Source organism: Podarcis gaigeae (assembly GCF_964106915.1).
Source record: "Podarcis gaigeae genome assembly, chromosome: 6".
NCBI classification, from domain to species: domain Eukaryota; kingdom Metazoa; phylum Chordata; class Lepidosauria; order Squamata; family Lacertidae; genus Podarcis; species Podarcis gaigeae.
The window spans coordinates 65087595-65109968 of NC_139682.1; the positions used below are offsets into that span (position 1 = coordinate 65087595).

General features: G+C 42.7%; 1 protein-coding gene across 3 annotated transcripts; it reads left to right on the plus strand.

Moving 5' to 3' along the window:
* LHX8 (LIM homeobox 8) lies at positions 1 to 21973 on the plus strand. 3 transcript variants are annotated; one of them, XM_083743110.1, is made up of 9 exons: positions 36 to 500; positions 3336 to 3437; positions 3995 to 4162; positions 9907 to 10028; positions 13748 to 13968; positions 15547 to 15650; positions 18848 to 18943; positions 19477 to 19660; positions 21090 to 21973. In XM_083743110.1, exons 1-9 carry the CDS (start codon positions 420 to 422, stop codon positions 21164 to 21166), a joined length of 1155 nt encoding a protein of 384 aa, XP_083599236.1. In that variant the 5' UTR covers positions 36 to 419; the 3' UTR covers positions 21167 to 21973. The 3 variants fall into 3 exon arrangements, with proteins under 3 accessions (XP_083599238.1, XP_083599236.1, XP_083599237.1); XM_083743111.1 differs by lacking the exon at positions 36 to 500 and adding an exon at positions 1040 to 1625; XM_083743112.1 differs by lacking the exon at positions 18848 to 18943 and having other exon boundaries at positions 1 to 500.
* Positions 21974 to 22374: the final 401 nt, after the last annotated feature.

Here is a 22374-nt window from a genome sequence, read left to right on the forward strand (position 1 = left end):
TATATATTAAAAAGCCCGTTCCCTGGAGCGCGCTTGCTTGTAGCGATAAAGATCTGAACATGTACAGAAGGCGGGTTTTACACGAGGAGGTGAGGCTCCAGCAGCCAGCCAAGAGGCTTTTGCGGGAAGAGGTTCCACCCACTTGAAAACAAAACTTTCCCCCCCTCCAGGGTCTGACATCAGTGGAGTCGGGTAGGGAGCTCGGGAAGAGGGAAGCGGAGAAGACGAGGGGGAGCAAGGACTGGAGGCCGACGAGGAGGGCCGGGCGTTGGCTATCTTTTCCTTGATACTTTTCGAAACTCGCCCAAGTCGCTTTTCCCCCCTTTTTCTTTTTCTTTTTCTCCTGCGCGGAAAGGGAGGGAGTGGGGGCTCCGTCCTTTCTGGAGTTGGTATGTGAGGAGCGCTCGCAGCCCAGTGCCATGTATTGGAAGAGCAACCAGATGTTTGTGTGTAAACTGGACGACAAAGACGTGCCTGCGCTTCGCCTCGCGACGGAAAAGGTGAGCCCGCTGCCTCTTCTTTCCCCTGCGAAGACGAGAGACCCTTTTCCTTAAGCCGATTGCCTCCCTCGCAGTCTGTGTAAAAGTGGAGTGGATCCGAATTTGCCCCCAGAGATACCAGCTGCTATGCCCTTTGCTCCGGAGTAGTTTCATTTCATTGCAGGGGGGGGGGCGAATATTTCGCGTTAAGCGGTTTGCTCATCGCAGCTTAAGACCCGTCTAGGAATTCCGCCCGCCTAAATGTAATTTTAATTACATTTCGTAATTTTATAAAGTATCCCCACCCCCACCCCTCCTCTTCCTTTGAAATGCGCTTTTTCGTGTGGTGGAAGCGATTTCCCCTTCCACTCCTGAAGGCAAATTGGCACGGTTCCACCTAACGTCTGTAAGCGCTTGACACCCTTTACTTGTGCGTCTGTGTGTGGAAAGCTACGGGTTTTTGTTTTGTTTTTTAACTGTAGATCTAAAATATAAACAAATACCTGAATTTCCAGCTGAAAAGGGGGAAAAAAGAAATAAAGAAAAGCGCGCGAGTTTGGTAGGAAACGTCCGCAGGGGAAAGAGAGAAATCGAATATTTGGTGCACGGAGGACTGACACCGCTTCCACTTCTTACGAAGGACGCCGCTTCGACTTCATACAACGGAGTAGTCCCTTAAGGCATCGCTGGCTTTTGAGGATTTTTTTTTACCGTGCCCCGATTTCGCTTCGAACTGTCCCTAAAGCAAGCGAGTGACAGACGTCAGGCTTGCATGACCTACTTTTTTCTTTTTCTTTTGGTGGCAAAGCCAAACCGTTTAGAATGAAAGAATCTGCATTGAGTTTATCAGAACTGATGGGAGCTCGCGGCCGGTCCACCCACCAACGCATCCATACATCCCTCCGTGTCGGCAGCATAATTTAGAGGGGGTGGGCAAGTCTTTTCGTTGCTGCTGCTCAGCAGTTGGTAGCCAGGAGTCCTTTGCAAACCCAAAACCTGCCAGCAGACCCGTATCTGCCTCCTGTTCACCCCTCTTTTAAAAGGCAGCTAATTCCAGCGGTTTTGGGGCCCCCGTACATCTGTGGCGATCGGCGCGGTCAGAATCCTCCAAACTAGCTCGGCTGCCTTCGATGGGGCTACTCCGGGGTAAGTGATCGCAAGCAGCCTTAAACCAGACTGTGAGCGAAACCCTCAAGGGCCGCCGCATTTCCTAGTCTCTGTTCAAGGAATTCTAAAAATGAATGCAATATACTTATTCACTGGAATCATAAAACCGTAGGGCTGGAAGGGACCCCTGGCCCGGGGGTCATCTAGGCTAACCCCCTCGCAAAGCAGGAATCTCAGCTAAAGCACCTATGACAGATGGAAATAGAAGCATTGCTTGAGCCAAAACGAAAAGACATTTAAACCAGAGCAAATTTTTCACAAGAGCTCGAATAGAGCCTGTTGTGTTGGGGTTGGCTTTTTAAGGGTTCTGGGGGATAGTGCCCCCCTTTTTGCTGTAACCTTCCTGCCTCTTTCCATTGTGCTTTATACTGCTTACCTGCGCATGGGAAATGTCAAATCGTGCGCTGCATCTATAGACGCCGGTGGGGAGCAAGTCCCATAGAAACATGCAGGGTTGGCTTCTGTGTAGGCCCGGGACGGTGGGTGGCGCGCGGCCTCTTCCGTCGCAAAGATTTCGGCAAAGCAAGGAGCCGGTGGACTAGCTGCAACTCGGATAAAATTATTACGCGGGGTCAGGAATGTATCCCCGAAACTAGCTCTGCCTCCTTCCACGAGGCCACTCTGGGCAGACCCATTTATACCCCGGATCGGGGCGCTCTAGATCGGGTCGGACTCCGTTTCGCCCCGGCCCCGGCTATGGCGCCCGATGGTCAGGGATGATGTAGGAGGGCGCAGTGCCCGCTACCTCCGCTCCAGATGATCTATCTCACATTTCATCTTGGCGATTCAGGTGGATCGGACATGCATCGCCCACATTCACTGACATCTTAACCGCTGGGATTGCGGGGTAATTAATCCGCATCGAGGTGGCATCCCTTGCCAGGAAGCAAAGCTCCATTGGAAACAGTAATCGGGTTCAGGATTGCACTGCGACTTTGGATGGAGTCGGCTGCTTAGCTAAAGGGGGCTTTGGGCGCGGGCTTGACGGGCCGAGGGTCGCCCTCCGCCGGCTTTGTTCCGCGCGCCTAATGGAGGCGAGTGCAGCGCCCTGGCGCAGTTGGCGCTAGCGCTTTTGTCCCTCGCCTAGCTCGGCCTCGGCCGCGCCAAACGGCTTCCTCAAGTGCGCGCCCTCCCTCCAAATTGGCCAAGGGGGCCATTGTGTTTAATGACCCCCCGAATTAAATTCAGCTGGCTGGTTTCTATTCTCCTCCTTTCTCTTCTGGTGACGTTCCCTTCTTCCTCTTCCCCCCTTTTTTTGGTGCCCTCAGCTTAACGAAATAAATAAATCCTCGAGTCTAAGCAGCAGCCCCTCGGCCTGTTGACTTCGGCTCGAGTGCTTAAGTGGCAATTTACACCTCGGAGGCCCCAAGCTGGAAGTGGCAAGGCGGGCTCTAATTGCGGAGGGTATTTGGAGGCCGCGCAAGCTGAGGCATTTTCATTTAAATCGTGCCCGGCACGAGCGCCGGGCGGGCGAGGTCTTGGGCTGCTGCTGGAGGAGCGGCAATTAGTGCTCAAGGGCCCCATTGAAGCGCTTATGCCTCGGGGCCGACTTCGCCCCCTAATTGCCGCCGTTTAGTTTTGGCTGGAGGGGAGGGAAGGATGGTCGGCAGCCCCTCTTTCCTTCTCCTATGACGAGCCTCAGTTTTCGGCGGCCTTCGGCGAGCTTAGCCGTCTGGTCTTTCTTCGCAGTTCCCGAGGCTCATGGCTGAGGAGTGTGGGCGAGTAGCAGTAGCAGCGGCGGCGGCGACCGCGACTGGGAGAAGACGGAAAAGCGCGGGAGAGACGGGGCTGGTAAGTCAGCGAGACGCGGGTGGGATGGAGCGACGAGAAACGGGCTTTCCTCCGAGTGTGAAGGGAGCTGAAGGAGAGACGGCGTCTCTGAGGCGACAGGGGACTCTTTGTGTGTGGGCAGCGCGAGAAAGGCGGGAACGGGGCATTAGCGGGCGGCCAGGCGGGCGCGTGGCTTCGCGGTCTCTCCCACCTGCCCCGACCCAGTCCGGGCACTCACTGGGCGGCCTTCAGGTCGGGTTGGCTTCTCTTCTGAGGGAGATTTGTGAGGGCGAAGGGGCACAAACACGAAGAAGGGCGCCAGGGAGAGAATATTCAACCGCAGTAGGAACCGAGGGGGAACTCCTCTCACTATTATCGGTTATTTTATCAATAGTATTGGCGGGGAACCTGGGCTGAGGCGGCTGGTTTGAGGGAGCGCTCGCCATGGCAGCTGGATCTAATGATTGGGCGGCGGGGAGAGGACGATAGTTAACCTCGGAGAGGCTCCTGAGGGAAGCAGGCCCGTGAGGAGGGGTTGAAGGCCCGTGTGTATTAATCGGCTCGTGTCCGTGTGGCAGGTGAGCCCCGAGGTTGCCGGAGACGAGGATTCGTGCTCGCCGTCCACCCCTCTCTCGCCTTCTTCGTCTTCTCCGCGCTCGCTGAATTCGGGCCCGGGCGGATGCGCGCCCAGCAAGTGCATCTGCAGCAGCTGCGGCCAGGAGATAATCGACAAGTACCTTCTCAAGGTGAGTTGGAGGGCCTTGCAAGCTTGGGCCTTGGAGCGGGAAATGAATGGGCTTGGAGCTCACAGTGGGGCTTCAAGGAAGGCCATCTGTCCGCCAGGATCCCAGCTTTTTGCTCTCCTGAAAGGGATCACCTCCTGATACACTCTGGACCACGAGAGATTGTGCTTTCCAGCAGGTGATCAATGAAAAGTTACTTAAAAAGCCCGCTTCTTGGGTCAATAGTACCTTTTGAACGAGTTTGTTTTTTTAAGCTCTTTTGCAGGAAATCACCTCCAAAAAGTACTGCTAGAAAATGCTATGGGCCTTTGTAGAGGTTTCCCACCCTGCTCCTAGAAACAGTAACTTATTTCACTTTACTTGGATATTTGAGAAATCAGAAAGCTAAAATCACTACAGATTTAGGGAGATTTGCTCACTGAATTTGCAACACTATTTCCTTGCAGTCAGAATTGGTTTCCTTGACTACTGGACTAGTCTTAACCTTTGGTGTTATATTTAGGATCATTTGTTTAGTGCACATATTTGCTACAAAACAGGGCCACTGTTTTGACAAATTCAAACTCCGAATTATGTTGCAGGTTTTAAAAGCTGCCTTACTCAAGTGAAGTTTCCTATTTGGATTATAAATGTCATATGTGCACTAGATCATGGGTTAGTAGGCACTAATCAAAACTGAAGTCTGGTTTTGTTGTAAAAAGCCAGATAATTTGGATTTCACAATCATCAGACTGTCTTGAGTTTGTCAGTAGATTCCTATAAGAGGCTCCAAATCTGGGCCATGCTGAAACTAGGAAACAGCTTAGTTTTTTCCTGCTCACTCCTGAAGTGTCTTAAATACCACTTTACAAGACAATAAATATCTACCTAGGAGCTTACTTCATTGGCTGCAATAGGACTTACTCTCGGATTAATGTGTGTAGAATTGCAGCATTCAATAGCATCCATACTTTTAAAATCTGAAGTGGAAAGTTGAATATAAACAAGTCTGGAAGCATAATGCAGAGTCACTTGTTGTAGAATGCATATATTTTATTCTGATTGGTTCATGAAATGGTGCCTTAGTAAAAGGTCTTCTCCTGGCTGAATATAAAATTTTAATTATTCATCTGCCCTGGCCAGATAACCTAAGGAGGTTATGTGTTCAAAATAGATTGCACTTGCATTATTAGAAATAAATGTGTTCCCTTGCTTTAAGCTTGCTGGAGACATAAAAGTAAATTACCAGTTTTCAAAATTTGGATGAAGAAACAAAATTTCTGAAATCCCCAGTGATCATAACCACCAGCTCAGAAAACAAATCTCAATTGGATATGTATTTTCTTGTGGTGCTTTTTCCCCCTTGCTTTCTTTTTGAGGTGCCAGATATTAAAAGCCAACCTGAATTTACATTTGATATTCTTAATATTTGATTATAATTGGAATATTATATGGAGGTGCAACTGCTGGCTTCTGTATTTGAAAGGGGATTATTCTGCATCTTTTTCTTTCTTCCTTTTTTATTTGCCAGAAGTTCTGTGATTGCCTGGCAGCTAATGTAGGGTGAATTTAGGAAGCAGGCATGAAACAAGATTTTAAAAATAATTTTTGGGTTTATCTTGCCAACATGGTACATTTGGGGAATTATTGTGTGTGAGCATTACAGTATATCTGCACACAGAATATGCGTGTGGATATTTGTCATCTGAAGTTTGGTATAACAAAGGCATAGGCAAACTCGGCCTTCCAGATGTTTTGGGTCTACAACTCCCATCATCCCTGACCACTATTCCTGTTAGCTATAATAATAATTTATTTATACCCCACCCATCTGGCTGGGCTTCCTCAGCCACTCTGGGCAGCTTCCAAAAAAATATTAAAATACAGTAATGCACCAAACATTAAAAGCTTCCCTAAACAGGGCTGCCTTCAGATGTCTTCTAAAAGTCTGGTAGTTGTTGTTCTCTTTGACATCTGGTGGGAGGGTGTTCCACAGGGCAGGTGCCACTACCAAGAAGGCCCTCTGCCTGGTTCCCTGTAACTTGGCTTCTCGCAGTGAGGGAATCACCAGAAGGCCCTCAGCGCTGGAGCTCAGTGTCCGGGCAGAACGATGGGGGTGGAGACGCTCCTTCAGATATACTGGACGGAAGTGACAATGACTACTGCTACTACTCTACTACTACATTTGGACCCCACCTTTTCTCCAAGGAGCTCAAGCTCATGTATATATTCTCTCCCCCCACTTCCTTCTTTCTCTCACAACAATCCTGTGAGGTAGGTTAGGCTGAGAGTTTGTGATTGGCACAGGGCCACCTAGTGAGCTTCATGACCAAGTGGGGATTTAAATCCTAGTCTTCCAGATCCTAGTCAAACACTTGAATGAAGAGTGAACCCTTAGCATAAAACAGCTTGAGGTCCCCAAAAATGTTTCCAACTGCTGATTAAAAAGTAACATGATGCAGACTTCAAGGATAAAGTGGTAATACTACATAGGACTATTAATTGTTTATGCTGCAGATCAAACTTGTGATGATTAGGCTGCATCTGGAGTTCTGTGTCCAGTTGTGGGTGCCGCGCATCAAGAGGTCCAAGCTGGAGGGTGCTCGGAGGAGAGCAATCCAGATATCAAAGTGGGTCTAGATACCGAATCCTATGAGGAATGGTTGAAAGAGCTGGTTGTGTTTAGCCGCCCTAGAAGAGAGACTGTTAATGGGAGACGTGAGGCTGTTGTGCAAGACGGAGTGAAATTGCAATTGTTCAGCATTAGAAGAAACCTCTCGAGCTGTTCAGCGCTGTAGCATGGTTCCTTGGGAGCTGATGGACTCTTCTTCATTGGAGGCATTGGGAAGTTGGAGCAGATCGGGGACCCTTGAAGCTCTGTGCTTCTTTGACTTCAGTTGTTATGAACATGTTCCATAGCCCTCCGTACTGCTGCTCCTAGCACTGGTGGTGAAGTCAGAGAGAGAATAATGCTTGTTTGTGAATTAGGTAGTTAATCTTTTTCACTGATGTGACTTTGTTTCCAACTCGGGGAAAACAATGTGGCAAATACTTTCCCTCTTCCTATTACTGAAGAAACAAACACAGGAGTGTTGCATTGTAGCATGCTGGTAAATTCTTCTAGCGTGGGGAATATGTTTATACAGTTACAGCAAATACCACCGACAATCGGCCATGGTAAACTCTGCAAGCAGGGTTCAATCACAGTTGGTAGGATTGTTTATGCTGTTTCAAGGCTTAGGCAATGTTGTTTATGTATCTTTTGTGTACATCGTGCTCATTTCAGAAGGTCATGGTAAGTCAGTTACGTGACTGTTATGTGTTCAAAGGTAGTTCAAAACTGTATTCAAAACTCCAAACTTTCAGTTACAACACTGCACCTTAAACAACAGAAAACTTTAAAAATTCATTTTTTAAAATCAATACAGTGATGAATTACCATCAAGGACTATTAGTTTTCCTTCAGCATCTGACTTCACTGATTTGATCATCCCTCTAACTTTATCAAACGTTAAATTCTTGTTTCATAGGGTTTCTTTAGTAAGGCTGTTGGCATTTTTGAAATGGCTTACTGGACAACTAATATATCTATTTAGTGTTCTGTATCTTGGGTTATTACCAGATCGCCAAGTGACAATCGACTGAGCTACAAATTTTCTGAAAACTGTATTCTTGCTATTAAAACTTAGTACAGTGGTTCACCAAGTGGATGGTATCTCCCCGGGGAGGACGGGACTAAGAGGCGTGGGGGTAAGGGTGGGTGCTGGCATTATGCCACTCCAAAGCCTTTGATTGCTTCTTTACAAAGGCCTGGCTAGAGCACTAGAGCAAAAAACACCACCTTGGTAATTCATGTTTTATTGCTCTTATCACTTTCAAAGCCATTTCCTTTGGTCACATTTGTTTTTATTTGCAATTCTGAATTGTTGCAAGGTACCCAATCATTGGTAATAGGTAACTGATTCCCTTACTGTATATCTGTGGTAGGTGAAAGTTTGTGTTTGTTTGGTAAGTAGCTACATATAAATATTTTAGGCTATAGATTTCATTCACCCTTTTGTTTTTATTAATAATGCAATAAAAAAGTTCATGCAATATTGTTTGCTATATATTCTTTAAATTACAAGCTTAGAGTTTATGAATTTATTTTTTATATTTTCAGAATAAATATAAAATTACTACTGTTTTGAGTTTCACTGTGTTATCATCTTTGGTGGGTTGTGCAAACCACTGTTTTGAATAATGCTTTTTATAAGATAGGCTATAGAGGGCACTGGGGATGAGTTGAAGAAAGCAATGGGGCAAAGTTTGGGAGCCACTGATCTAGCAGAGGATTAAAGCATGTCTGTTCACACAATTCACTCTGATTGTGTCTATTACCTTGTCAGCACAAGTAATAAATGCAGCTAGGATATAGTTTGCTATGTGATAAACTACAACAATTGCACATCGGCTGTTTGGTTTGAGAGCATGGATCATTCATCAACTCCATCATTTAATGTAGCCAAGCAAGCTAACCTCCACTACGGTTGTGAATGATCCATGGTAAGTTTCATAATAAGCAAGCAGCTGAATAAGTGTTTCACTTTCTCATGCTTTAAATGGTAAGCTCTGCAGGGCAACTTCACCCCTTAAGTGCAGTTCAAGGTGATATGGTGTCAGCTAATACTGCCTTTCTGGATTAAACAGCTCCATAGTCATCCGTGCTATGTTGCCCTCTTCCCATAATGTTCTGTTAAAGCTTACACAAACACTTATTCTAAAGGCTAGAATAACTTGAATAACTTGAATATAAACTTGTGTCCAAAGTCTTGACTAGCTTTTGACTTGGGGCATGTTTGTGCTAGCTCATTTTCATGTAATATGTCATTGAAAATTGCTCAAGTAAAGGCTACACCTTTATATTTTTATTTTGTCACCCTTGTTATAGCCTGACCAGCAGGGGTGGTGTTGGAGGAGGCCTATGGGAGCTTCACCCTCCAGAATACTTACCCCTTCTCTACCTTTTAGAAGCTTGTTTTATTACTTTGCAGTATATCTGTTTGCTATGTAAGCAAAGGTAAATTACCAGTGAGACTGAAGACACTTGCAGTCTTAATTCGCCCAGAGGCAAATTAAACCCTGAGAGCAGGAGCTAGAGTTTGTGTGTTTCCTTCTGAAAGCTGCCTTAAAATCACATCTATACATCTAAATCAGAATTGGTATGTTTGGCCTCTGCCTCAAGTCTTTTATGCCCATGCTGACTTATGAATACTTATTGCTCATTTGCATGAAAATAAATAACCCATTGCTGCTAACTTATTTATTCAGGTGAATTGTGTGAGCAGGACTGGAAAATCAACAGAGCCACCCCCTCGAATAAAATTGGGGAATACCAGGAACAAAACAGTTCTCCTTTAAGATGCTTTTGTGTTGTTCTGTTCGGTCACTGTAGATGCACAGTCCCTCTGGGAAGAGAAGCTGTTTCTGGATTCCCACAAGTGGCTTTTCTTCCTTGCATTAAACAGAGCTCTGGCATGACTCATTTGTGTCAGTAGGGCTTGTAGTGGAGAACTTCTCAATGAATTGTGCCCCTCTTGAGTGTAAAATAATTATTATTATTACTACTAGTAGTATTATAAATTCCATTTGTGATTGCTTTTTAGATCTGTGGATTCTCACACTTGAGAGTCCTAAGTATTACTGTGAACTTTATTTCTTCAAGCCCTGTTTATATAGTTTGCTTAAATCACTGCTACCAAATGTAAAATTTCTTTCTCCTTTCATAGGTAAATGACTTGTGCTGGCATGTGCGGTGTCTCTCTTGCAGTGTATGTAGGACTTCTTTGGGAAGACACACCAGCTGCTATATCAAAGACAAAGACGTTTTCTGCAAACTAGACTATTTCAGGTATACTATGCTTTATTTACGTATGTGTTTATTGCATGTATGCATCAACTTTCTGTCAAAGCATTCTAGGTGGTTTATAATATGAAACTATGAAATGTAAAACTGTCCCTATTGGAGGGGGTCAGTCAACTGGAGCATACCTGATGTTGTTTGCCTCCCTCCATCGCTCTTCTTTCCTCTTATAGGGCAGGTGGTATCTTGTAATTACAAAATACTAAGATTATGACAGTAGACCCATGAATTTTTGTGTTTTATGTGCATGGACACATCCTAGTACAAAGAGGGCTTATTTGCACAGCAGTGCTCATAACTGAAACACACTATTGGCTGAGCTGGCAAGAACTGTTGGAAGTTGAGCCCAACGATACCCAAAAAGGACACAGGTTCCCCATCCCTGCTTTAGTGTCATTTGGTAGCCATTATTAGGCTACTTTCTGGGTAGCTGCTCTTGAACCATTCCCTCTCCATCTTGTTGTCCTCTTAATTTTTTTTTTATTGAAAATGTTTATTTTTAGTTATTTAAAAAATCTGAAAAAATATGGCCCTTCACAAAACAAGCAAAACCTGCAGCATTCATGCCAGAAATTGGGAAACCAAATAAATCTTTTAAGGAACAGTTCCCCTTCTTAATTTAAGGATTGCATAACTCAAAGTAGGTATACAACAAGCGAGCCACAGGCTGGACCATACTCAAAGCTGAGTATTTTCCAGTCCATCTAACAGCAGAATCTTATGCATATCCTATGTATTTTAAATAGAACTCACTTTTAAATGGAACTCAATTAAAGGATTGTAGCCTATTCTGACTGAAAGAATTGCTGCAGAAGATCATATATATATATATATATATATATATATGCACGCACCAACAAACAGTGTCATGGGGTGGTCTGGGATAGAGCATGGCTGGAAGAGTGTAGTTATCTGGAATTACTTGCAATCTGATGAAATCAATCTCAATATTATAACTTCAAAAAATGTTTTCGATTAAGCCCTACTGCCATCTTCCTGTTTCCATCTACTCTCGCAAACTGCAATTGTTTCCTCCAGAAGGAAAGTATTTCTGTTGCATGCCAACACTTTGGGGAGTAAACTACTCCCGTTTCTTCTTTGCAGACCAAGATAAAACATGGAAATACTTTGCTGCTAGAGTAAGCTACTGCCATTGAAGGTGTAAGGAGAAACTCACCCTTTGTTATCTAAAGTGCTTGGGGTTTCTGACTGTAATAAAAGTACCTGGCCTTTCATCCTGAATAACACCTAATATGTCTGTTGAAAAATCAAGAGAAAGAACTTGGAAACAGTTTTTAAAACTGACTATCAGATCCATGAAGTCTACAGATGTGAAACTGTGAGGTGCTCTTCAGAAATACACCAAGTGCTCACTTGCATTGATTTTTTGACATTGTTTTGTACACTGGTGAGAGTAATAGAATTAATTCTCAACATCTTCCCATTCTCAGCTCATTTGTCCTTCTGTTTCAGTGCCAACGATGGAGGGGAATAGTGTCTAAACAGCAGAAAAATATTGTAGTAAAATGGCTCTAGTCAGACTCTTGCCATTATAATGCTTTAGTAACAATTCATTTGGATTACTACAATGCACTCTACTTGGGGATTCATTTGGTGCAGAATTCTGCTGTCTGCTTTCACAACATTCACCTAACTGTTACCGTATTTTTCACCCTATAGGGCGCACCTAGTTTTTTTTTTTGGGGGGGGGAAATAAAAAAAAAATTTCTCCCCAGGTGCGGGGCTGGGATGGATAGAACAGGCTGCTATCCGCAAGCCTAGGGAGCCCGGCGGGAACTCCCGCGGGCTCCCAAGGCTTGCGGATAGCTTCCTGAAGCCTGGAGAGCGAGAGGGGTCGGTGCACACCGACCCCTCTCACTCTCTAGGCTTCAGCAAAAGCCTGCATTCGCCCCATAGGACACACACACATTTCCCCTTCATTTTTGGAAGGGAAAAAGTGTGTCCTGTAGGGCGAAAAATACAGTAATTTCCAAATTACATTTGAGGGCCTTCTCAGTGGTGGTGCCCACCCTGTGGAACGCCTTCCCATCAGATGTCAAGGAAATAAACAACTATCTGACTTTTATCTGAAAGCAGCCCTGTTTAGGGAAGCTTTTAATGTTTGATATTTTATTCTGTTATTAATCTCTTGGGAGCCGCCCAGAGTGGCTGGGGAAATGCAGCAGGATGGGCAGGGTATAAATAATTTATTATTACAGTATTATTATTATTATTATTATTATTATTATTAATTTATTTAGCTTTCACACAACTGGAACTATAGTGGAGTATAGTGTCCTCATTTCCATGTGTTTTTTTTATAAACAGATCGTCCCCCTGCCCCCAAAAGCCAATAACGCAGAAATGAGCACAAAGCTTGCACTATTTTCCACCATAGTTCCATAGGTGGCTTATGTGTGAAAATGCAAATATAATATGGAACTTAATAGTCATTAAAATGGAATGAACCCCCATGTGAATGCAGCCTGTATTGCAAACGTTCCCCCCCCCCACTTTTTACCTCTTTAATGCCCTAAATGGCCTAGGCCAGAGGTCGGTTTACCTTGCCTGGGCTGAATCAGTCCTGCAGAGAGCCCTCCATGGGCTGGGTTCTCGCCTGCAATTTCCGGCATCTGCGTGTGCGCAGACATGATTTCCGGTGCTGCAGAAGTGAGTCCCCACACCGCACTGCGCTGGTTTAGCACAGTGCTCCAGGACTCGCCAAGAGGGGAGCTCAGTTCTGGGGTGGCTCATGGGCCAGTTAAACAGCCAGTGTGGGCTGCACATTGCCGACCTCTGGCCTAGGCTCTTTGTACCTGAAAGAGCAGCTGTTCTCTGCATATTTCCCTCCATTGCTAAAGAGGGGAAACGCTACTATGGCTTCCCTCTGTTTTTTTCATAGTTGAGTTTGATGGAGCAAAGTAGGTCTTGATGGTTCCACTGACTCTTAGAACTTAGCCCAGAGGTATCTGTCCACCTCACAAGAATATCACATTCTTTTGGTTACTTGTCTAAGCCGACTGCTGAAAAAACTTTCCATGGTGTTGACTAGCTATATGGACTGTTCTTGCTGAGTTATGATGCACTTATTTTGTAGTTTCATTGCTGCTTTTGTGCTGGGCTTTTTATTGCACAAAGTTTTGTGTATTAAACATTAGTTGCCCTCCTATTTTTCTTAATGGTAATAAATTATCATCTCCTGGACACAGAGTGGTAATATATGTATGGAGTAAGGAGGAATATCCTATACCTTTTTAAAAGAAAGCTATAGAATAAAAAGGTGTAGGGTACTGCCTGACTCAACACCTTTCTGTCTTGGATAGCAAGTATTAAACACAATCTTTTAAAAAGATACCCCTGCTGCATCAATATATAATCTCGCGTAACACTATGTGTATGACATAACAGGGCTCCTGGGCTGACTTGCCTCAAAGCGGCATGACTTGTCCTTATGAGATCTCTTATGATTCCCACAAGAATACATAAGGGAACATCATCTCAAAAGTTCAAACATTAATTGCAAAGTCAGGCAATCCTCCTTTTTTTCTGAAGCAGTTGAGTGGAACTTAAGCAAATCCCAGCTTTCAATGAGACTAGTAGCATTTATGATGAACTTCATAATACCCGCAATGTAGCTTCATAATCTAACTTGAGTGGCGGTTGTATGATGAATGGCTGCTATTTTCTCTTCCCTTCTTTTGTTACAGACGGTATGGAACTCGTTGTTCTCGCTGCGGCAGGCATATCCATTCCACTGACTGGGTCCGAAGAGCTAAGGGAAATGTGTATCACCTGGCATGCTTTGCCTGCTTCTCCTGCAAAAGGCAGCTTTCCACAGGGGAGGAGTTTGCTTTGGTAGAAGAGAAAGTCCTCTGTAGGGTACATTATGACTGCATGTTGGATAATCTGAAACGAGAAGTTGAAAATGGTAACTCTCCTTCTTGACGTTAGGTCCCTAGGCTGTATTCCTTTTTTTGTTTGTTTGTTTCATGTGGAGGGAAAAACACACACACACCCCAGTAGGTTCTGGAAACCAGATTAACTTGATCATTTTCTCTGTAACTAATGTATAAATGTAGCATGCATGCAATTGCATGAGGAGTTGGTCACCTGTAGTTTTCACCCTTGTTCTAAGGAGCATTTTACCTCTCCTCTGCTTTCCTCCAGTGTTTTTAATCTGTGGCATTGGCAAAGTAAAATTCTCCATGCCACTCAGGCCACTTCAGATTGCCATAATTGCTTGTAGGTGGATGCTAGCGGTGCTATGTTTGCACTTCATTAAAAAAGGGGGGGCACCACTGTTGCTCCTGAAGATTGCAGATTTTTCAAAGCATGGTATCCCAAGTCCATTACAGTGGTACCTTGGGTTACATACGCTTCAGGTTAAATATGCTTCAGGTTACAGACTCCACTAACCCAGAAATATTACCTCGGGTTAAGAACTTTGCTTCAGGATGAGAACAGAAATTGTGCAGTGGCAGCATGGCAGCAGGAGGAGGCCCCATTAGCTAAAGTGGTGCTTTAGGTTAAGAACAGTTTCAGGTTAAGAATGGACCTCCGGAACGAATTAAGTACGTAACCAGAGGTACCACTGTACATGTTTGTCCTTCCCAAACAATGTAGTTCCATTTGATCCACAGTTGCGAAGAAGTGGTGTAGTAAACATTTCTTATTGGGCGGATAGAGTTACACTGTAATTGAAAACCACTTTGTAAACGGTTTTGGGGGTGGGAGTTGGATTGTCTATAGTTTTCCCATACTCTCCTCAGAACCATCTCTCCCACTCAGTGTGCTAGTTGGAGGAAGGGGCCAGCAGCAAGATCTCTATTGGTGGCAGACTGTGGAGAGCTCCATAATGGAGTGTTACTGGGTTGGGGAAGGGCTGGGTTCACCCTGGATCTGCTGGACCCTGAGCCAACTCCACTACCATCACATGATGGCTCAATTGATGCACCAGCTCTGCCATAGCAACTTTCATGCTCCCTCTTCCCATTCCAGACCAGCAAGTGTGAATTGCTGGTGACTCTGCTTCTCCTTTTAAGCTCTACTGCTCCCCACTTGGGATTTGGATTGTAGTTTAAATGATCTGAATTTAGCCCTTGACAAGAACTATAAGGAGCTTGATTTTTTTTTTTTTAATGTCCATAGCATTTAGCATTCTTTCTCTCTACTCGATTCAGAATAAAACTGGTTTTTAATCAAGGCCATGTCATATTCCTGTTTGGTGGTTCATGGATTCTCTTCCTACACCTCCCCCCCCCCCCAAATAAAAATGAAGGCCTGCGCTTGCAGCCAGGACCCTGATCTGAAACATGCTTAAAAAATGGAATACCAAATCTGGTACAAACTCAAGATAATTATGTAGAGTTGCAAAATAATGAAAAATTGATAATTCCATATTCAAGTATATCCTTAATACAAGAAGTCCATTCTAGCGTAATGTCTGTAACTAATGACTGGTGTTGGTACTGTCAAAACTTCGACTTTGTCTTCTTTTTAATTTCAGGTAATGGTATCAGTATGGAAGGTGCGTTGCTAACAGAACAAGACATTAATCACCCAAAACCAGCAAAAAGGGCGCGGACCAGTTTCACAGCAGATCAGCTTCAGGTAGAGCCCTGGCATGGTACAATGCCTCTAATGAAAGACAGCTGTGGGTTGTTGGTGTGGGGTGGGAGGGGGGAGTATAATGACTTTATGCTCTGTATCACTTAATAATTATATTAAATATAGCTGGTTATGAAGAAATTCTCTCCACTGCAGATATTTCTCCTGGTGTCAAGGGCACAGCATGTTTCTGGAATATTCTTGCAAGTGTTAGCTGTTGTTCCATGTGAAATAGTTACTCTTCAGCGTTTCTGTTTCCCAGAAGGCAGCTGGTAATTCTGTAAAGTGGAAATGTAAATGCTGATCTGTTTTGACTACTTGATGAAATTCATTAAACCAGACATTTCCATCACTACACATAATTATAATAGGAGACTAAATAGTTTCAGTTCTGTGTAACATGAAGAGAAGTACTAGAAAATGTGCAGAATATAACTTTACAGGAAACAGATATTTTCAGTGTCTTGCATTTCACCATAGCTGCCAAACCCAAGTGGCAATCAAAACCATGGCTCTTCAGCACAGGCATCACTGTCAAGTTCAGATAAGCAGAGGCTGAAGCTTAGCAATGGTGGGGTCAGTATGAACTTTGCAAAACTGATGTCTTTGTGCTCTTGGGGGGGGGGGGGGGATTGCATTGCAACAATGTCAATAGAAAAGGAACCTGTTCACATTCTCCTATGCTACCCCTGAGGTCCGTTAACTACTTTTGTTCTGTGGTAGATAAACTTGCAGTTCCTTATCACAACCACTCTAGCACCTGCCTATTTCCACTTTCTGCTTTATAATTCATTCTTGTTCAGTAGCTTAGTACCTTTGCTGCCATATAAGCATAAATAAATCCCATGCACATTGAATCTTAAGTTACCCCTTTTAAGGCAAAATGCCAACTTCCACATTGCTTTACAATCTCTTAAAATTAAAAGCAGTCTAATAAAACAGGATTAGGTACATTTCTATTGATAAAAAACAATTAGAAAGCAAAAATTGAACAGAAAAAGGGGGAAATTAATCTAAAGTTTGCTGACATAAAAGTTTTCAGTTCCTATTCAAAATATTTATTTCTGGTGTACTGGTATTTCTGGTATTACTTACATATGTGGGAAATAACCTAGTTTTGGATCCTAACATCCACATTATTATGTGTACATAAAAGTGGCTGTTTAAGTTTTTAGGTGAGAAGCAATGGCCTGTCTGTTCAGAATGTTAAAATTGCCTTCCATATAGTCCTAGACGTGTCCACTTAGATGTAAGCCCACTGAGTTCTGTGAGGCTTACTGACATGTAAACAGGCATAAGACTGCAGCCTTAATGTTGCAACAGGTAGTGCAATGGATACACAGGAAGCTCCATATGTACAGCAGAGCTTTTAGCCCTCAAAACAGCTTTTCCCTCACCTCTACCAGCATCTATTAAATAATACCACAGGAGCTTCAGACGCAGTATTTGAAGTTTTGCTCAGGCGATACGACATAGGTTCGCTTCAGCAGATTCAGGAAAGCACTTGCATGTGCATAAACAGGTGTTTTGATCTGAGCCATAGGACTATTTATGCACTGAGTCTAGTTCAGGGGTCAGCAAACTTTTTCAGCAGGGGGCCGGTCCACTGTTCCTCAGACCTTGTGGGGGGCTGGACTATATTGGGAGGGGGAGAATGAATTCCTATGCCCCACAAATAACCCAGAGATGCATTTTAAATAAATGGACACATTCTACTCATGTAAAAACATGCTGATTCCAGGACCGTCCACGGGCCGGATCTGGCCTTAGTTTGCCTACCCATGGTTTAGGTCTTCTACTTTTAAAGTTGTAAACAGCACCTCTTTTTTTCCACATCTAAAAATACCAAATAATATTTAGGTAGCAAACATTTAATTGCCTTACACACATGTAATACTTTTTAATTTGGAGTTATTATTTGACAATTTTCTCAAAGGACTGCAGTGGTTAATGGAATTGACAAGAATCTCATTTCCTTGCCCTTTATAGCAGTAGGAATATTTTATGCATGAAAATTCACTCATGTAGCTCTGGGTTCAGCCCATTTTGTTGCATCTAGTGATGTTCATCCCACTGTGCAACAGATTTCTGTTCTTATAACAGGCTTCCCTTTTTTCACTCACCCTGTAGCTCTCTGCACCACCTCAAATATTTGTAGTGTCCCCCAACTCTCTGGAGCAGATTTTGGGACACAGGGAAGGAAAGGAAGGGGAAGTCCAGTTACAATATTGACCATTTGAGTTTATATAAGTCATAACTTTGGGGTACTGATATCAACAACTGAATATTCAGTTGACTTGTCTACCCAACCATCAGTAACTCCAGTAGTTTACAGCTAGGTGTAGAAGTATCTTGACTCAATTAAACTTCAGTTCTTCGACACCAAAATGGCCATGAGGTTTTCATTCAAAAAATGTAAAGTAATGGCCCTTTATCTCTTTTATAATCATCAGAAAGGGCTTATGGCATACTATAGTTTGTCTGTGTGTCCCTGAACTATCAGTTCAGAACTAGAGATCAAATTAACAATAATATACACTAATCAAAACTCCACTTTCAACTTGAATAAGCTCCTGAAAGAAGTAGGGAAGAGTAAAAGCTAATTTTCAAAAATCATTTCACGGTAGGATTCACACAGTACACTTTTGGGCATGGTAACTTCACCAGGAGGTTACGTTTAACCATGCCCTGTGGTGTATATGTGCTATGAATGCGCCTTGCCTTTGCAAAAATTACTATAGCCATTTCTAATTTCTTCCGTGTTCTGTTTCATACTAACATTGTTCATATTTGCAAACATTTTGTAAAGGAGGCCCTGATAGGGCAACAACTAGTTCTTGCCACATGAAGGTGCATTTTTGTAATACAAGTGTCACATAAAATGGATATGATCTGATTGAATAATGATGATGTCGTCACATGAAACCAGCTCTCAGTAACAAATAAGCTGGAATCTTGCTTTGATTTTTTTCTTTCTTTCACGTAATGTTGTATTCTAGTGCTGGAGCTAATCTGGTCATTGGGTTAGCTTAGCCTGCCTTGATGTGGTTTAGAAGTCTTTTATGTGGACAATGCACTCCTCAAAACTGCTGTTGGAGGTTGGAGCTATATGACTGCATCTTGTTACTTATGCAGTCTGGCTAGTACATTAAAAAAAAATTACAGTTTAAAAATAAAAAAATACTTCTTGCATTTTCCAGGTAATGCAAGCACAGTTTGCTCAGGACAACAATCCAGATGCACAAACACTCCAAAAACTGGCAGAAAGAACAGGCTTGAGCAGGCGTGTGATACAGGTAACTGTACTGCAGTTACTTCACAAGTACTGTGAGCAGAGCTTCTCAGCAGCATAAAGCTCCAAAGAACAGTTTTTCTATTGATCAGTATTCCTTAGCTAGAGTAGACCTTGTGTGATGTCTTTTACAGCAGTCCTGAAACATTGATTTTGTTTTGTTGTTTCTTTAGGAAGAAAATGCACATCTAATGTCTTCCATCACATACTTTCACATTGCTGAAGGAACATAATTTAGGGTTGTCTTGCATGTGCCAGCAGCAATGTGAGTGATTAGTGACCCGTGGTGAACACTGACACCAGGAGCCCATGTTAGAAGCTCCCCCAACTTGTTGGTTGTACTAAAGTTCGATGTATCTTATTTTTAATTTGGGTCTACCTGGCCTCAGTAAAGAGCACACACAGGGAAAAAGTTGCACTGGCATTTATATGGAAGAGGCCCTCAATGGTTTTAAATACTTTGTTTCTTTGATGTAGTTAAATGCCAGATAACGAATATGATGTGCATCTTTTTGTGTCTTTCCATTTTGTGCCTAGGTGTGGTTTCAAAACTGCAGAGCACGCCACAAGAAACACGTTAGCCCCAATCACTCTTCGTCTACTCCTATTACAACAGTCCAGCCTTCCAGGCTTTCTCCACCAATGTTAGAAGAAATGGGCTACTCGGCCTATGTACCCCAGGATGCGACAATGCTAAATGCTCTGCATAATTTCATGGATGGTAGGTACAGTAGCATGCGATAATTACTTCATAGACTTGAGAGAAGAAAATGTGAAATGCACCCTTTTGCTCAGGGTTGGGCACCATGCAACCCACAGGCAGCCAGAAAAAAGACACTCATTCTTGTGTCTGGTATTCTTGGCAAATTCTTGTACTGTTTTTCTGTGTTTGATTGGAATATTTTGTATATTTTATCGTTTATATTGTTTGCCACCTTCTGAGACTTTTTCTAAAAGGCAGGATAGAAAATTGTTAGATGACAAATGCATTCTAGCTTTTCAGGTTGTTGTCCCTAGTACTCTGCTGCAGAGAGAGGTTGATAAAAAAATATTTTGCTTGGAAAGCAAGCAAAAACTCTCCATATATTCTCTGTGCTCATGATAGCATATAGCCCATAAGTCAGGATGTCAAAGCTGTTGGTTTTGCTTCCGTGTGTGCAGACGTACACCATACCTTTTTTGTTTTGTTTGGCAAGTTCTGGTCCCTAGTTTGGGGAAATAAGTGATAGCCTTGCATAAGCTTAGGCCTTTTGCGTGTTACGGCTTTTTTTTTTTTTTTTTTTGACCATGCCTTTGAAACTGACAATATCTCGGGCTCTTTATTGTAGCAGAGGATCTCTGAATAATGACCCACAGATCTTTCCTCCCCAAATTACATTTTCATGCTCACCTTTTTACATTTAAAAATGTTCACACTTCTTTTTTTTTTTATTAAAAAAATGCATGTTCTTATGGACTTCTGTACGGGAATGCTGTATTCAAAACTTTATGGGGGAAAAATACTCATTATATAGCACTTAAAGTTCACCACAATTCTGTTATCCTGCATACACAAAAGGTTTATGTCAAGCTAGAACCTTTTCCTTAAATCGAAAGGAAGAAGGCCTAATTAGACAGAGTTTAAATAGCTTTCATCTTTCAAATAAGGCTTTATTGTAAAGGGCTTCATATTATAATAAAGCAAGCCTCATGACATCTTAAATGCTATGAAATCTTTAGCGAGCCATAAGCTTTAGGGAGCTGCAGATGCATCTGAAAAGTATTGTAGTTCACAATAGCTTGTGCCGTAATGAAATTTGTGGCTCTTTAAGATACCACACAATTTTGTTGTCGTTTTGCTGCAATGGGCCCATTTTATGCATAGTTTTGAACTGTATTCAGTGGGACTAGGCATTTTTGTAATAAGATACCTTCCTCACAAACTGCAAAGTTGTATGTATAAAAGAGTTCATCTGGTAACAGGCACTGCCCAGGGTATAAAGACATGGGAGGGGAACTGTCATTCTAGAAAGGAGCGCTAGTACCAGCAGGTGAAATGGGTGCTGCTTGCTGGTATCCCAGCCATATCAGTGCCGTTGGGTTTGTACTCACAAGTAATATTTTTTTATACTTCTAGTTAGGCTGACCAGCAAATCTTTCTATTTTTGTAGCTCATTCACCTTCTGCTCTTGGACTCCAGCCTTTGCTACCCCATTCAATGACACAACTGCCGATAAGTCACAGTTAACTCATTTATTTCAGGGACATGAGACTAAAGAGGTACCCCTGAGATACCCACTGTACTTGTATTCAGTTTAAACTTTAAATGACATCCAAAGCATTTTGAAGACGATTTTGTTGCCCAGGTATGTAAGTATAGTTGGCCTGCAAGACACTTTTATGGCTTTCTCCATAAATATGTTTACAAGACTTATTAAAGAGAAACACCTTTTTTTGTATTGTCTGGAAGTAGTCCATTCTAGCTATGTGTTTGTTTAATTTATTTATCATCAAAAGAGCACTTTGCTAAAAGACAGGACTGACAGTTGTGCAAAATGTTTACAATTCTTTGTGAAATTGTAGTTCATCATTAGTTTGTATCTGTAAGTTATTGCTATTAAAGTATTACTTGTATTTGAGTTACATGCAGCCTATACTTTGAAGATTATGTCCATGAGCTGGCAAAAGTTCAGTTGCCAGAATTCTCTAAATGACCTAAATAAAACCTTCTGTTGTAGCATGACTAGCAAACATATTATTGCGTTAATGGTATAATCTTGAGTATTTTACAATGGACAGCCTGATTCTATTAGTTGAACTTGTAAGGAAAGACACAGTAAGTGCTCTAAGTACATAAATATTTAATGAATTGGCAGCCTTCTCTGAACTGGTAGATGTGACATCCGACATGAAGTTACTTAACTATAAATGGTATTGAAATGTCAATGATACCCTTTATAACCTAGAGAACAGCTAACTGTGGCTACTTTAATATGTTTTGTTCATTTCACCCTGTTGGTTTGGATTCTTACAAAATATATGTCATGCTACACAATTTCCACAATGTCTTGTGTACTATGTTAAAAAGGCCAGGGCAGTCTTTAAACAGCCAGAGTGCAAAAGCTTGAACTTTGTTACAGTTTCATGCATATAGGTACATGTACGTACATCCATGTCTCTTCTTACTGTGAAAGATTAGAGGCTTACATCATATTTAAATACAATTATTAATTGTATCTAGTCAAGGGGGAGATATATACACTTGTTTATGTGAACAATGTGACTGAAACTAGTAGCCTCCAATCACTCTTGTCTTGGTGCTGTGTATATTTGCTGTGGCAAATTGTACATTTTTGGTTTTCCAAAACCTAAAAATGACAGGTGGAAGTGTCAGTGCCTGTGGTACACTGAGCCATGTTTGCCAATAGACAAGCTAGATACTACCTAGGGCTTCAT